This window comes from Rattus norvegicus, chromosome 1, assembly GCF_021556685.1.
Source record: "Rattus norvegicus strain SHRSP/BbbUtx chromosome 1, alternate assembly SHRSP_T2T, whole genome shotgun sequence".
Lineage (NCBI taxonomy): Eukaryota > Metazoa > Chordata > Mammalia > Rodentia > Muridae > Rattus > Rattus norvegicus.
In genome coordinates this window covers 132,945,508-132,961,938 of record NC_141534.1, presented here as the reverse complement: position 1 = coordinate 132,961,938, position 16,431 = coordinate 132,945,508, and the positions used below count along the sequence as shown (strand labels likewise).

Below are 16,431 nucleotides of genomic sequence, written 5' to 3'. Positions count from 1 at the left end.
TTGCTGGTTGTTGGTCGTATTTCCTGGACTACTGGAGTTGTATTTGGAAAATCTTCACCTAACTTTATGGGTTCAAGAACTCCCCCTACTTTTCTCTTTAGTGATTTTAAGACATCAGGTTTTATTTTGAGGTTTCTGATGCACTTGGAGTTGAGTTTTGTACAGGGGTAGATGAATGCATCTACATTTGTTCTTATCAGTGGAGACATCCAGATCCCCCAGCACTGTTGGAAATGCTCTTGTCTCCAGTGTGAGTTTTCAGCTTCCTTGTAAAAATAACCAGGTAGGTGGAGTTATGTGAGCTTTGTCTGCTCCTCTACTCTGTTCGTCTAGTTTTGAGCCAACACCATGGTATTTCTAGATGCTTTAGTTTTATGTGCTTACCTTAGAATATTTCAGGAACCCAAGAAACTATAAACTAGATAGCAGGGGCTGCCTTAAATCGGGAGATATAGTATCTAATAGGTTAGATGAGGGCAGAGGAGGGGTAGACTGGCATAGAAAGGTTCAAGCAGGGGGAGTGGTGGGAGAGAGGGGCAATGAGGGAACGGCAAGGGTTAAGAAAATGAAGCAGGTGTGAGAAAATTGCTTGGTGACTGACTTTCTGGTAACCCAGTTAAAAACCTTACAAAAAGTCTGCAGACAGATACCGGGCAAAGACTAGACAATATAGGTCTAGAAGCAACGGGTCATTAAATAAAAACCCCAGTGCCAAGCATGGGATACAGCTATGGGAGCCATTGATCAGGGAGGTCCCAGAGTCCCCGAAACATTACCAGTTCTAGTCATTGCTCTTAGTCACTCATCAGGACTAATAGATAACAACCTTACCTCTATGGACACCACACATCTTAGCTGCAAGTTGTAGAGAAATCAAGCTGGAATTGTGCTAGAAGATTTCTCCCTGCTGAATGGGCCTCATGGTGTCAGATGTTACTGTGAAAGGTGCTTCAGGGGTAAAGGCATTGATTGTCTAGCCCAACTCTGAACTCTATGAACTATAAAACCAATCTTCGAGATAAGATGTACCCAGTGGTGTAATGGTAGTGTGACTCTTATGTGGATAACCAACTCTCTAATTTGATTTGGAGCTTGTTCTCCAAGAGGGAATCCATGCCTAATGTTAACTTGGTCTAAAGCCCATGGTGAAGAGGTCTTAGACTCTACGTAGGGGTTGTGGGGAACGTAACATGGTTGCTTAGCTGAATTGGCACAACATCAAAGCATCTCCTAGGCATGGACACATATCTATGTGTACTCAGGAACAAAGGCTACTCTCGGCCTCAAACAGAGACTCTGCTCCTCGTAGTAAAGGGAATTGAAGGCGAAGGCCAATAATCGTATGAGATGATGAAGGACAGTTGAGCGCTCAGCCCTGGACAAGACACACTGGCATTGGGTCCACAGAGGTCAAGTCCTCCTAATAATAGTCAGCTATGGAGAAGAATATGATTCACAGGGGGCCCAACTACATTCTACAGATTTGTGGGCAACTGACATAATCTGTGTGATTGGAGGGAAGATATCAACTGTGTACCTACTGGTGAGCCCACCAAGTTCTGGTAGTTGGCTCTAAACCCGGGTCCATATAGACAACCCTGATCAAACTCTGTGAGACACTTAAGAAGACCCAAACTAATGAAGAGGCAAAAGAGGTTGATGGGCGGGGACAGGAGCCAGTTAATGTGGAAGTTTAGCAAGAGGGATGATGTGCATGCATTAAAGTGTGAAAGACCAAATTTACTAACAAAAACAACAAAAAATTACCAAGCAAGGAATGTATGAGGCATTTATCTTGGATTTGATTCTAGATTAAGCTCTCAATTTTGAAATACTAATTAACAATGTTAATAAAATTAGAAGACTCAGCATTGCTTACTGAGCCTGTACTAAGCAGACATTTTCTAAAACTCTCTTATATGTCATATTAAAGGTAAGCCTCATGTAAATTCTTACTTCTGTCTTACAAGATGAGAAACTAAAGATGCAGAGAGATGATCCAAGCTGTCCCGAACCACAGAGGCGGTTAAGTGTGGCACAGGATTTGATTCTAGCCTGACTTCCATCTTTGAAACAAGCCAGTACACTGTACCTCTCCTTTCCAGAAAATACTAATTTCAGATCCGTAGTCTCGGTTTACAGAATTGGCTGGCTTTCTTGGCAAAGACAGCTCTCTTTGACCACTCATTGACCACTCTGGCCAGACCTTCCTGAATGCCAATCCTGAATGACCGGCAGGTCAGGATGCTGTCCATCCACCTAAGAAAGAGGTGTGGAACTGGAATATCCCTTTGTTTCTGCATTCTTCTATGGAGAGGAGCTGAAGTTCCCAGGCTAACCCTAAACAGATTATTTCTAGGCTTTTCCTTCCAGGCCATTTGACACTTCTCCATGTTTATCCTGGTTTCTGTCAGTTGACATGTAGAGAATTATGATTGTTGAGGATGGACTGCCACATGAAACATCAGCTAGGTAACCTACCTCACAGTCTCCTATGGCTAAATAAAATCAACAGATAGAGCCATGCAATGTCACAGGATCCCTAGACTTGGGGTCCCACGGCCATGAAGAAGGTCCTTATCTGTGAAGCAGAGTGACAATGCCTACTTCTGTCAGATGCAGTATAGGTCTGGACAGGATTGGTCCAGTGTCTGGCATCAAAGAGGCACCTGTGAGTACTACAACGCAGAACAGGCTTTTCTTGTAGAGTCCCAGGCTCTGGCCACTGGCTTTTCACTGAGTGACCAGAAAAGCTGCTGATCTCAAAGAAAGACCCACATTCATGAGTGCAGAAGAAAAGTGATAGCCACTGCCCACCCACTGTAGCTCCCTCTGTGGTGTTTCTATGCTGAGAGTTAGTTGAATTACTTATTAGAAACATAAAGCTACAATGTTTTGTCTTTTAGTAAAGCATCCAAGGACGAAGGGTAGTGTTGTGACTGTCACTAGGCAGGATATGGCGCCTTGTCTACTCACCAGAACGGAAATATAATGAATCGGCTAATGAAGAACACGATGGCGAAGATGAAGAACAGGGTATTACAGGTTTGCTTCCATCCAGCATAGGAAAACATCTTAGCAGACTGAAAGCAAAGACAGAAACTACATTCAGTTAAAATGCTCATGGCAAAAGCTGTAAAAACAATCTTGCTTGAAAGTCACCTGGGGAAGGTCTGAGCATAGATGGGAACATGGGTGAGGTGACATTGGCCATGATGGTAACCCTCAAAGGTAGAGCAAAGCTCTGCCACTCAATACAGGTTTGAAAGCTGCAATAACATCATTCCTTAAAAGACATGTTAAAAAGCAGAAACAAGCTCCCTGTGTTTCTAAAACACTAGAAGTGAGCACAGTGAATCCTTGCATGCTTTTTTAATGAACATCTACTTCATATCTTGCTTTATTTGAGAGGGGAGCTGGACTGGACAGATCCTAGAACAGGAGTGAAATGTGGGTGTGCCTGGACTGCTGCAGTCAACACAATGTTAGGGATGCTCTACTGCACTCTCCCATGAAGCCCAAAGTTGAAGTGGAAGTGGTAGGTGAGGCATTGGTAGGAGTGCCTGGAATACAGACCAGCCCTCGAGGGGATGCAGTGGTTTGAGTGGGAGAAGTCCCCATTGGGTCATGCATTTGAATGCTTGGTCATCCGTTGGTGGCATTACCTGAGGAGGTTCCAGAGCTTTTAGGAGATCCATCCTTACAGGAGGAAGGACAGCACTGTGTACTGGCTTTGAGGGTTAATAGCCTTGGTCCACTTACAGCTCATTCTCTCTGTTTCCTGGGCACATTGAGATGTGGAGTCTCCGCTTCCTAGTCCTGCTGAGTGTCTTCTCTACTATTTTGGATTTCTAACTAGAACTGTACACCAACATAAACTCCTTTTAAATTGCTTTTGGTCATGGGATTTTGTCGTACCAGCAGAGAAGTCATTAGTACAAGGGAGCATAGTTCAGAAATTGCGTCTTGGAGTTTCAAGATCTTCCTTGAACAAGAAAGGCAACATGCATACCTTCAAGAAGCGTCTGAACTGCATTTGCCATGCTTTCTAGAGGTCTTACCAAGGATGATGTCATCCTGTGGGGTAGCAGAAGCTACAATGGGAACAACTTCAGCAGCTCATATAGAAAGCCAATAGACCCAGTGATGAGGGCTGGGTAAGAGGCAGAGACCAGAGTCTTAGAATGGAGTGCAGAACTACCTTCAAGGTCAGAAGCTGTGCCAAGGTGAGAAGCTGGACATATGCCCAGGTATCAGAATCATGAGCCCACTCATGAGGTCAAAATGCTACGGTTGGGCAGACAAGCCCTCAATACCTTCTTGGCTGAGTAAATGGTAGAGCTGGATAAATGCTAAGTATCTATCAGGGTACATAAAAATGTTGGGTACTGGATCCAAACTGGGACACGGAGAATATCAGAGAAGATCAGAAAGAGGCCAAGAAAAGGCGTTAAATAAGGCATGTTTAAGAAAGCGCTGTAGCTCCACATAAAACCAGACACACTCAAACTAACAGAAGAAAAAGTGGGGAAGCATCTGGAACACATGGGCACTGGGGAAAATTTCCTGAACAAAACACCAATGGCTTATGCTCTAAGATCAAGAATTGACAAATGGGACCTCATAAAACTGCAAAGCTTTTGTAAAGCAAAAGACACTGTTGTTAGGACAAAATGGCAACCAACAGATTGGGAAAAGATCTTCACCAATCCTACATCTGATAGAGGGCTAATATCCAAAATATATAAAGAATTCAAGAAGTTAGACTCCAGAGAGCCAAATCACCCTATTAAAAAATGGGGTACAGAGCTAAACAAAACATTCTCAGCTGAGGATTATAGAATGGCCAAAAAGCACCTAAAGAAATGTCCAACATCCTTAGGGAAATGCAAATCAAAACAACCCTGAGATTCCACCTCACACCAGTCAGATCAAAAACTCAGGTGACAGCAGATGCTGGCGAGGATGCGGAGAAAGAGGAACACTCTTCCATTGTTGGTGGGATTGCAGACTGGTACAACCATTCTGGAAATCAGTCTGGAGGTTCCTCAGAAAGTTGGACATTGAACTACCTGAGGACCCAGCTATACTACTCCTGGGCATATACCCAAAAGATGCTCCAACACAGAACAAAGACACATGCTCCACTATGTTCATAGCAGCCTTATTTATACTAGCCAGAAGCTGGAAAGAACCCAGATGCCCTTCAACAGAGGAATGGATTCAAAATATGTGGTACATCTACACAATGGAGTACTACTCAGCTATCAAACACAATGACTTCATGAAATTCATAGGCAAATGGAATGAACTAGAAAATATCATCCTGAGTGAGGTTACTCAATCACAGGAAAACACACTTGGTATGCCCTCACTGACAAGTGGATATTAGTCAAAAAGCTCAAATTACCCAAGATGCAATCTACAGAGCACAGGAAGCTCAAGAAGAAGGATGACCAAAATGCAGATGTTCCCACTCCTTCTTAAAAGGGTGGGGGAATATTCATAGGAGGGGATATGGAAGCAAAGTTTAGAGGAGTGACTCAAGGAATGGCCATTCAGAGTCTGCCCCACATGTGGCCCATATATATGTACAGCCACCCAAACTAGATAAGATTGATGAAGCTAAAAAATACATGCGGAAAGGGGCTGGATATAGATCTCTCCTGAGAGACACATCTAGAGCATGTCCAATACAGAGGTCAGTGCCAGCAGCAAACCACTGAACTGAGAATAGGACCCCCTTGGGGGTAATTAGAGGAAGTATTGAAAGAGTTGAAGGAGCTTGCAACCCCATAAAAACAACAATGCCAACCAACCAGAGTTTCCAGGGACTAAACCACTACTGAAAGACTATTCATGGACTGACCCAGGGCTCCAACTGCATATGTAGCAGAGAATAGCCTTGTTGGGGCACCAGTGGAAGGGAAAGCCCTTGGTCCTGCCAAGGTTGGACCCCTCCCAGTGCAGGGGAATATAGGGGAGGGCAATAAGGGGGATGTATCGGGGAAATACCTGTATGGAGGAGGGGAGGGGAGGGAATGGGGGCTTAAGGACAGGAAACCCAGAAGGGGAATAACCTTTGAAATGTAAGTAAAGAAATATGTAATAAAAATTTTTAAAAAACATGAGAAAAAAGAAAGTGCTGTAGGTATTGAGGGAGGTTTTATTGTTGCAAAGAGAACTAAGGGACACAGCACCTGTCTTGAAGCTTACAGAGGTCAGTGGCTCCAACTCAGGGCAAGTCTCCACAAGCAAGGGCAGTGCCAGGTCTGGGTTTAATTACAACTTGATTGAGAAAGTGAACACTTGACAACTATTCAAAGAAACCATGGGTCATACGTCCCTGGGAGAACACCAAAAGGAGGCCCACCTCCCACCATCACACAGTGCTGTCTCTACCCCCAGCTGTTGATGGAAGGCACTAGCCTTGGGTATGAGCCTTGAGTTAGATCTTGACTTTGGATCAAGAATGACTCATGATTTAGTAACAACATGAGGCTGTGCTTACATTTTAACCATGAAGGGACCTTGAAGTCTGACATGCCATTTCCCGTTTTTTTTTTTTTTTTTACCTCAAAACTTGGGAAAATTTCAAACAGTAATGAGCTAAACATTATAATATACCATAAGGGATTGATATGACTTCTCATGTTACAGTTGGGGCTAGAAAACAAAACAATAAGTAATTTGCCCAAATCTCTTAGGGAGTTATGTCTATGACAAGGTAGCGGGAAAGCTGAGAAAATTAAGCATTCAGACCCTGAGCTTTAACATCTCCCTTTCCCTTAAAAATACAACGGGAGTGTTTCAGTGCTGCACATCAGAGCTGAGCAAATGAGGGTTCAGAAGCAAGACAAGGGTATGCAATTCTTCACTCAGGCCCAATGCAGCCTGGCTTTTCAGCCAAGGTTACTGAGAAAGGACCAGAGAAAGTGGTGCTTGTGGCAGAGGTGGCCATGTTCAGAACACAACAGGACACAACCCTGGACAGCATTGGTCTGCTGAGCCTGCCATCCTGAAGCATGTATGATAGATAGCCTTACCCAACGCTCTAAGCTGAGAATGGTTTACATAGAGGCCAGTTGCTTCGATGTTTCTTCAAATGACTTCTGGTTACTTATTAAGTAGGGTTGGGCAAACTACCTTCCAGTACATGAGCTAAATCTAGCCAGGCCTTAAAAATGATTTTCATATTTTGTTTTTGTTGTCGTTGTTGTTTTAATTTTTGTTTATGTATGAGTGTTCTGTGTGCATGACAGATCCCATCACAGATGGGTGTGAGCCACCATGTGGTTGCTGGGAATTGAACTCAGGACTTCTGGAAGAGCATCCAGTGCTCTTAACTGCTAAGCCATCTCTCCGGTCCCTGGTTTTCATGTTTGTAGAAAGATATAAAAACAAGGGCAGGGGGAGGGAACATGGAAGTACGTATAACAGAAACCACACGAAGCCCACAAAACAGACCTGCTTTCTAGTACATTACAAAAGCTCAAACCTGAATCTTGATAAATGAAATTCTATTTAATTTAATGTCTTCCATATTGACCTACAGTCAATTATCAGCACTCCAAGTATGAAGTAGTCTTCACTGTCTTCTCTGGGTTTGTTATGAGTCAGTACACTGAAATGAGTCAACTAGCGCTGGGAAATGCTGTTGTAACTATCGCAGGAGGCTGCACAGAGAGGACCAGTCAATCACAGCCCACGCCAGCAGGAACTAATGCTGTCAGAGAGGCCCAGGACAGCCCTGGAGGAGGAACAGGAGGCTTCTGTCTCAATGTCCCCTGCCTCCTGACACACTCCCTTAGGAAACGAATGCCCTTTGACAAACACCAGTGGGCATTCCCTAGAGCAGGAGATGGGGTTGGAGGAAGCAGAGACTGAGCACTCAGAGCCAGCCTCTGGCTTAAGTTAGTAACTGAGGGTGCTGTCCAACCTTGAGAATCCAGTTCCAAGCTTTGCCTCTAAAAAACTTGAATTTATTTTTCATTCAGCTATCTCCTACCACTTCCTGAGTGGGCAGCAGTATGCAGCTCCTGTGAACACAGTCACACAAACCAGGCTCACTCGCACAGTGTAGAGAATGGAAAGACACACACTGAGAGGCTTCATCTTGAAGGGACTTGGAGACTGCACCTTCTTAGATATTGGGTGTTTTCAGGGCAGAGGGCCCTGCCAAATCACTCACAGATAATTCTCTCTGTGAGCGCTTAGAAGAAACCAGGACACCACACTCATTATCTTTTAAATGGTTAACCTTTACCTCTAGCCAAATGTCAGATATATCATGAACAAACATCACGAGGGTCCCACTGCGAATGTAATTAGCACACCAGGAGAAGCTCATCAGACTAATAGCAGCCAGGTGGTGGATGACATTAGCGAGGAAATCCTACATAATGAAAGAGAAATGGAAGCCATTAGGCAAAAGCAGTTATTCCCCAGTGACTGCAACAGAGAATATGAATGGTACCAGTAATTTACATCTGCATGTTTTTATGTTTAGAATTCATTACACACACACACACACACACACACACACACACACACACACACACACACACATTGTTGTACGTGTGTTTTTCTTAACAGAGTCCTTGTGAGAGAGGAGCCAGGGCAAGTGTCACTCTTATTGATGAGATAATTTAACTGACATAGCACCTAACACTTGTCATCTACCTGACATTCTGACATTCTTTTCATGACTCATTACACTGTATTCTCAGATTCTGTCAATTTTCTTGGAAGATACCTGTGGACTGCAGTGTACCCACTAGTGATGGCTGCACCTAAGGCACCAGTACCACTTCTTATTTGATTTAATTTGCTAAGGAAAATCTTGTGGCTGCACTCAGGCTCTAATCTGACAACTGATCCAGTGACACAGTAAAACAGACAGCCCTGAAATGCATCATGCTGACACCTGGGGGTGGGGCGCACTAATACCTGCAACTCGGTTTTCCTGTAAATAAAGCAAAGCTACGGAAGTGTCAAATAGGATTTCTAAGAGGAATAACTATGGAGTTAAGGGTTGGGAGGTGGTAGCCATGCCAAAGTCCTTGAAACCATTAGAAAGGATTGTGTAAAGTGGTCTGCCATCAGTGGAAGCTGCGTCACAGTGTTGAAGCCATTACACTAACAAAGCCAAAGGAAACAGAAAGGAGGGTATTTGCAGATCAGGAAAACAGCTTCAAACATAACGTTTCTGTTTTTCTACAGGCATTTATCAAACCATCACAACATGGGTATAACTTGAATTCGTCTAGGCATTATCACAAGCAAAAGTAGCCCACGAGCTCGAGTTAACTATGCACAACATACAGTTTATAGGCAGAATTAGGGGCAAAGGAGTGAAAAAAGTCAAAGAAATGGATAAAAAAAAACTTTTATAAATACAGAACATACCTTCCTCTTGATATCAGAGCCCAGGCTAAACACCAATGACCAATAAAAACTCATCTCCAAAACGTAGTACCAGTACTGGGAGGGCAGCAAAGGCTGAGGAAAAGAGAACAGTCATAACTCCAGATGCCACCTCACCACTGAGACCCATGTATATTCCATACAATCGCAAGAAATGGCAGTGACGTAAATTCCCCCAAAGCAATCACAGAGGACGTGTCACAGTGTTTACTTTTTGAAAGAATAGAGAAGTAAGTATTCTAACCAAAAGAAATGTTTTGATTAAGATATTTTTAAAAATGTTACAGATGTGAATACCTAATTTTAGCTTAATGTAAGTTATGTTAGATATGCAATTATTTGAGGTCTCTAAAATTATCTTCTGAATAAAAGTAAATTTCAACGGCTAGAATATTTCTTAGTACAGTTATATTAGGGAATTGCTTAAGACATCAAGGCATATTGAGACATGTTATTTAGTGTAATGGACTGATACCTAAATATACCCTATCAATATCTACAGCCTTATTTGGTCTCCTCCTGCCATGCCTGTGGATTTAGTCTTGGTATTTGGCCAAAAGGACAATAGTTGATGTAACTGAAGCATAGATTTCATGAGCACTTTTAAGAAAGCTGAGCCAAAGAGACCACACAGTAAATAAATACATAAATAAATAACTTTTAACTAGTTAATTAAGCAGAAAAGCCTACTAAGTGCCAGGTGATAAACAGGAGTAAGGCCACCAAATGCCGTGAAGTGCATGAATCATCTCACGCAACCCACGTCATGAGAGACTGTAGCATTTCATGGCAGTAGGCTTGAGGGTAGTTTGCTATGCCCCAAGAGATAACAGATAAGAGAAAAGCAAATGGGCCAGCATTAACAGGACTAGATTATAACCTGTGTGGTGAGTAGGACTTTTCTTTGAATGCTTTCTTGTTCCTCTGTCCTGTTGTTTTATTTCATTTTTACAGTTTATATTATCTGCATCGATGTTTTGCCTGCATATGTCTGACCATGGGTATGCATGGTTACTGCAGAGGGCAGAAAGGACAGTGGACCCCTGGAACTGGAGATAAGCACAGCCATGTGCCAGCACTTGGGTAACAAGAATCAAACCCCTGTCCTCCTGGGAGAGCAGTCAGTGTTTTGACCACCAAGCTGTCATCCCAGTAGCTCTCTAATTTTGTTGTTTATGCTGGGGCTAACAGGACAAAAATATTTATTTTAGCCTGCTGCTTTGGTTGGAAATAAGGGCAGAAGAGCTGCAAGTTCAGGGCCAACCTTGGTTTGCATTGAGTTTAAGGCCAGCCAGAGCTACCCTAAAAAGAATGAGTCATAAAAACAAAATAAGCAACCAACCATCAAAGAAACAAAACAAAACAGAAAACCCACTGAGATCTGGGAAGGCATCTGAACTTGGTGTTAAGTTATGGAGACGCTGCTTCAGGGAGGACTTACCTGTCTGGGATAATCATACCAAACCTCCCAGAGGTCGTATGCCCATGGTTTCTGAAAAACAGGAAGCCAAAAGACGATTCAACTCAGTCAGTCAAAAGCTGGTTTATTTCAGCAGGAAACACAGCTTTTTGTGGTGTTCACTGTCACACTGGCTCATGTGTGTTCACTGTCACACTGACCCAAGTGTGTGCTCACTGTCACACTGACCCGTGTGCTCACTGTCACACTGACCCAAGTGTGTGCTCACTGTCACACTGACCCAAGTGTGTGCTGTCACACTGACACAAGTGTGTGCTCACTGTCACACTGACCCAAGTGTGTGCTCACTGTCACACTGACCCAAGTGTGTTCACTGTCACACTGACCCAAGTGTGTGCTCACTGTCACACTGACCCAAGTGTGTTCACTGTCACACTGACCCAAGTGTGTGCTGTCACACTGACCCAAGTGTGTGCTCACTGTCACACTGACCTGTGTGCTCACTGTCACACTGACCCAAGTGTGTGCTCACTGTCACACTGACCCAGGTGTGTTCACTGTCACATTGACCCAAGTGTGTGCTCACTGTCACACTGACCCAAGTGTGTGCTCACTGTCACACTGACCCAAGTGTGTGCTGTCACACTGACCCAAGTGTGTGCTCACTGTCACACTGACCCAAGTGTGTGCTCACTGTCACACTAACCCAAGTGTGTGCTCACTGTCACACTGACCCAAGTGTGTGCTCACTGTCACACTGACCCAAGTGTGTGCTCACTGTCACACTGACCCAAGTGTGTTCACTGTCACACTGACCCAAGTATGTGCTCACTGTCACACTGACCCAAGTGTGTGCTCACTGTCACACTGACCCAAGTGTGTGCTCACTGTCACACTGACCCAAGTGTGTGCTCACTGTCACACTGACCCAAGTGTGTGCTCACTGTCACACTGACCCAAGTGTGTTCACTGTCACACTGACCCAAGTATGTGCTCACTGTCACACTGACCCAGGTGTGTTCACTGTCACACTGACCCAAGTGTATTCACTGTCACACTGACCCAAGTGTGTTCACTGTCACACTGACCCAAGTGTGTGCTCACTGTCACACTGACCCAAGTGTGTTCACTGTCACACTGACCCAAGTGTGTGCTCACTGTCACACTGACCCAAGTGTGTTCACTGTCACACTGACCCAAGTGTGTGTTCACTGTCACACTGACCCAAGTGTGTGTTCATTGTCACACTGACCCAAGTGTGTGCTCACTGTCACACTGACCCAGGTGTGTTCACGGTCACACTGACCCAGGTGTGTTCACTGTCACACTGACCCAAGTGTGTTCACTGTCACACTGACCCAAGTGTGTGCTCACTGTCACACTGACCCAAGTGTGTGCTCACTGTCACACTGACCCATGTGTGTGCTCACTGTCACACTGGCCCATGTGTGTTCACTGTCACACTGACCCATGTGTGTGTTCACCATTGTAATGACTCATTTGTGTCTCTCCTATTGTACTAGTTCTCCTGTGCAGATCCCATTTCTTCTCTTGAATGCATTTCTCCCTCTGTGGGCACTGACTCACATTCCCATATAATACTGAAAATTCACTACTTACAATGACTCTGGCATCAATACTAGGACAGTCTTGTTGAAGGGACTGTTTTGAATAAATAAATATGCTAATAAAATACTTTCTGGGTCAGTTTTTATACCTGTTCCGTGCATTGGGTTGGTAGCAAATGGCTCTAATCTTAGCACTTGGGAGGCTGAGAGAGGAAAGCTACAAATCTGGCATGGGCTACATAGTGGGTTTCAGCCCAGTCTCAGATACATATTGAGAACCTATGTCAAGAGTTGGGGGGGCATAAATAAATAAATAAATAAATAAATGAAAAGGCAAGGATACCTTGAGACAATTACAGCAATAAAACATCAGGAGGCTTATTTTGGGCCCTGCTCATGCTAGATAAGAGCTCTTAACCTGGTTAACTTATGGAGTGTTATGTCCTGAAAAACTGGTGAGAGAAGTTCCGGGGGGAACAGGCAGAGATCTGCATGGCTGACTAACTGACTAGAACTTCCAAGATTGTGGAAAGGTTAGAGTGTTGTGGGTCAGAGCCTAATTTCCGTTTATCTTGGGGAGTAGGGAGCCCCTCCTAGTGGCCACTTGTTATCCACCTCTGGATGTGAGCTAGCATCTTTCTGGCTATTAGGTAAACCCTTTGGAATATACAAACAGAACCCTAGCTCCTGCCAACCAAAGGTTAAAGATGCTGCCTTATGGTACCCAGGCTTGTAGCTGAGCATCTCTGCTCTGCTGTGACCTGCTTGTCTGACATTTCCACCAATGTATCTGAAAAGTATTTCTGTTTATGATTTGCTTTGTTCTGTTTCTATGAGACTTCAGGAAAGCCTGGCCACATGGGAACATTTGGGGTGACCTCTATTTGCATCCTGGGTCATGGGCAGTTGATTTGGCTCCAGAATACACTGTCTCTTATCCTTTTGAGGTGAGGGCTTTGCATTGATACAAATCATAGACAAAAATATTTAAAATTTCAAGACAAATTCCAAAGTTGTAAAAATGGCAACTTACATCATACAGAAACACAGCTCCAGCCACCGTCATCATGAAATAGAATGTAAATCGCCAGCTGCCAAAAGAAAGGAAAAGCTTCAATCCCCTGGATCAGTGACTGACATATGAGGGAGGGGGAATCTGGCACGACAGACTTTGAAGAACAGGTATCGTAGAGTCCAACAAGTGTAAGTTCACCCTATCCTAAACTCCACACGGGAACACAAACACACAAACAGTGGGCAGAACAGTGCCTGACACATCATAATACCTGATCTCAAATCCTACGCTATGGTGCTTGCCCAAGAAGCAGACACATAGATGGATGGAATATGAAAGTGTCACAGATACAGCCAACAAAATTGTCAAAAACTACATTGGAAACAATACAGCCCCATCATAAATGGTACTGGGGAAACAGGAAATCCACATCTGGGGCTTAATAGGATTTATATTTCTCACCATGTACAAAAATCAACTCAAAAGTATCCAAGATATGAATGTGAGACCCAAGAAGACTTTGAGAGGAGAAATGTATATAAAAAGGTTCAAGATGTAAACATAGGCAAGGGTTGAGTGGACTGTCTAGTTCGAGCCATTAGTAAAAACGAGGATCAATAGGGGTATGATGTGAAATTAAAGGGTTTCTGCACAGCAAAAACCCTGCTGTTAACATAGGGGAGAGAGCTTAGTGCCAAGTGCACACTAGTTATAGGGCGGCTATGCAGAAGACTTAAAGAACTATAAAAATAAACAAAACAAAACAAAACACCCAGTTGAGTAATGGGCCACAAGCCAAATGAACAGTTCTCAAAAAAGAAAAAAAGAAAGAGAGAGAGGAAGAGAGAAAGAGAAAAAGAGAAAGAACTGTCTCACGAATCAGGCATCAATTGGCTGCCCCTGAGCCATGGGAGGAGAACTCTCTCCTGGTCCTAGAACTCTATCAAGAACCTATGGGGGAGGGGCATGGGCCCTGGGGGAGAAATCCGCTTCTGTTGGTCTGCTCTATGAACATGCCTTCTAAATTTTTATGGTTAAAGCTATAGTGTAGTGCTGCTCTCAAGATTGGAAGACAAACTTCCTTTATGCAGCAGGCAGCAGTTAATACTGATCAGTAGATTCCTGCAAGTCCTCAGTGCTAGGGGACATCTGTATCCACCCATGCTACGAGGCTCTGTGACCATGGTTGGAGAGGGGGCTGAAACATGGTAAGGGCCAAAGGACAATGGGAAAGGCTGGGAAACACTGTCTTCCTTCTAAGGCACAGTCGGTTACTCATTAACTCACAGCCCAACATAAGGCCTGTGCAAAATCAAGCTGGTCCACATTCCAACCTGGGTGGGGGAGGGGCTCGTGAGGCCCCACTCTAGCATGAGAATTATTTGCAGATGACAGCTTCTGGAGAGGAGTCACTTGTCTTCAGAGGTATGGCCACTGGTATGTTGCCTAAGCTCCAGTCCCCTATGCACATGCAGGCAGAGTTTGTTGCACACAGTGGCTCCTTACAATTTAGAAGAGGACAGGGATGAAATTCTGAGGGATGTGCTCACATCTGAGGATGCATTCTCACATCTTCTGCCCCAATAACATAAAGACAGCAGACTTGGGACAGAGTCTTGAGACTTCCTAACCTCAACCCTAGAAAGGAGAAACAGCCGATAAGACATGCTTATGGTTTGTCTGGGTTCAGGCTAAAGTACAGAATAAGCACTGGGTCCACCTTAGAGCCTTGTGTCTTCTAGAAGAGAAGAGAGAAGCAAGGACAGTTAAGAGTAACAGCTTTCTCCTCATTAAAAAAAAAAACCTTTCTGAATTATAAATGGTTTAACAATGTACACTGTTTACAGCTGAATTCTAACCTGGGGTCTCTCAGCAGCCACTAACTGTACATTTTGCACTACGCTCATTGTTGAGCTGCTGTGAGATGGTGCTTTGGACTTTAGATGTTACCTTTGCAGACGTGTTTAATGAAACCATTCAAATAAACCAAACTTGCTTTTGTTGGTGTAGGGAACAGATCCTATGGAAAGTGCAAAATGCATTTGGATCCTTCCTCCCCTCTGGTGTCAGGGCGTGCTCTGCACGCCACATTGCTGGCTAAAATTACAGTGATACCTACGCTTCCGGCCCTTCTTACCAAGATTCTTGGAATTTCTGCAATCTGCAAGGTTTGTTTTGCTTCTGGCGAATTCTAAACCATCTTTCAACCTGGCGCTCTGTCAAGTTACACTTCTTTGCCAGTCCGTAAACTTCATTCTGAAACACAAAAAGAAGAGGAAGAAATGAATGGGCAAACAGCAGCCAGCAGGGGACTAGCAGCCATCGTGGCATCTCAGCAGGAAAGGCAGGACATGGGGGGAAGGAGGAGTGTCTTCACAGGCACAGCATGGCCTACACACATAAACGCACAAGCACATACATACTCTACACATCTGTAAAAACGAAGGTAAATGTTGTCTACATTCTTTTTTTGTTTTGTTTTGTTTTTTTTCCAGAGCTGAGGACTGAACCCAGGGCCTTGCGCTTGCTAGGCAAGCGCTCTACCACTGAGCTAAATCCCCAACTGCCTGAGGTTCGGTCCTCAGCTCCGAGAAAAAAAAACAAAAAAAACAAAAAAAACAAAAACTAAGGTAAAGAGCAGAGTCAAATGTCACACAGTCAGGAGATGGTGAGATAAACAGGCAGAAGACCGTGAGCCAGGGAACTAACTTTTATTAGTGAAATCACACTTACACACATAGACCCCAAGCCAAAGCCACACTAGCTTGTGGATTACTAAGTAGAAATGACTCTCTACATATTAGCAACCCAGAGGTTTCAGTTGAGTGTGTGAACTCACAAAGATCTAGTTAGAGCCTGCTAGGTGCAGGATAGAGTAGAAGAGTTTACCGTGTCAGTCAAACATTATTTCCTCACATTTCTTACAGAGACACGAAAGCTTGCCTGAGAGTTGCTAGGGCTTGTGCAAGATGTGGAAATAGTCACAGGTTGACAGGACGCGG

At 44.0% G+C, this 16,431-nt stretch overlaps 1 protein-coding gene across 5 annotated transcripts in view; it reads right to left on the bottom strand.

Moving 5' to 3' along the window:
• The window catches only part of Cers3 (ceramide synthase 3), a 105,282-nt gene that overhangs the window by 39,093 nt on the left and 49,758 nt on the right, over nucleotides 1–16,431 (bottom strand). For all 5 annotated transcript variants that reach the window (NM_001127561.2, XM_087582055.1, XM_087582056.1 and 2 more), the window contains 6 exon segments: nucleotides 2,977–3,083; nucleotides 8,267–8,395; nucleotides 9,409–9,501; nucleotides 10,868–10,918; nucleotides 13,448–13,505; nucleotides 15,567–15,685. In NM_001127561.2, coding sequence (NP_001121033.1) covers nucleotides 2,977–3,083; nucleotides 8,267–8,395; nucleotides 9,409–9,501; nucleotides 10,868–10,918; nucleotides 13,448–13,505; nucleotides 15,567–15,685 — 557 coding nt within the window.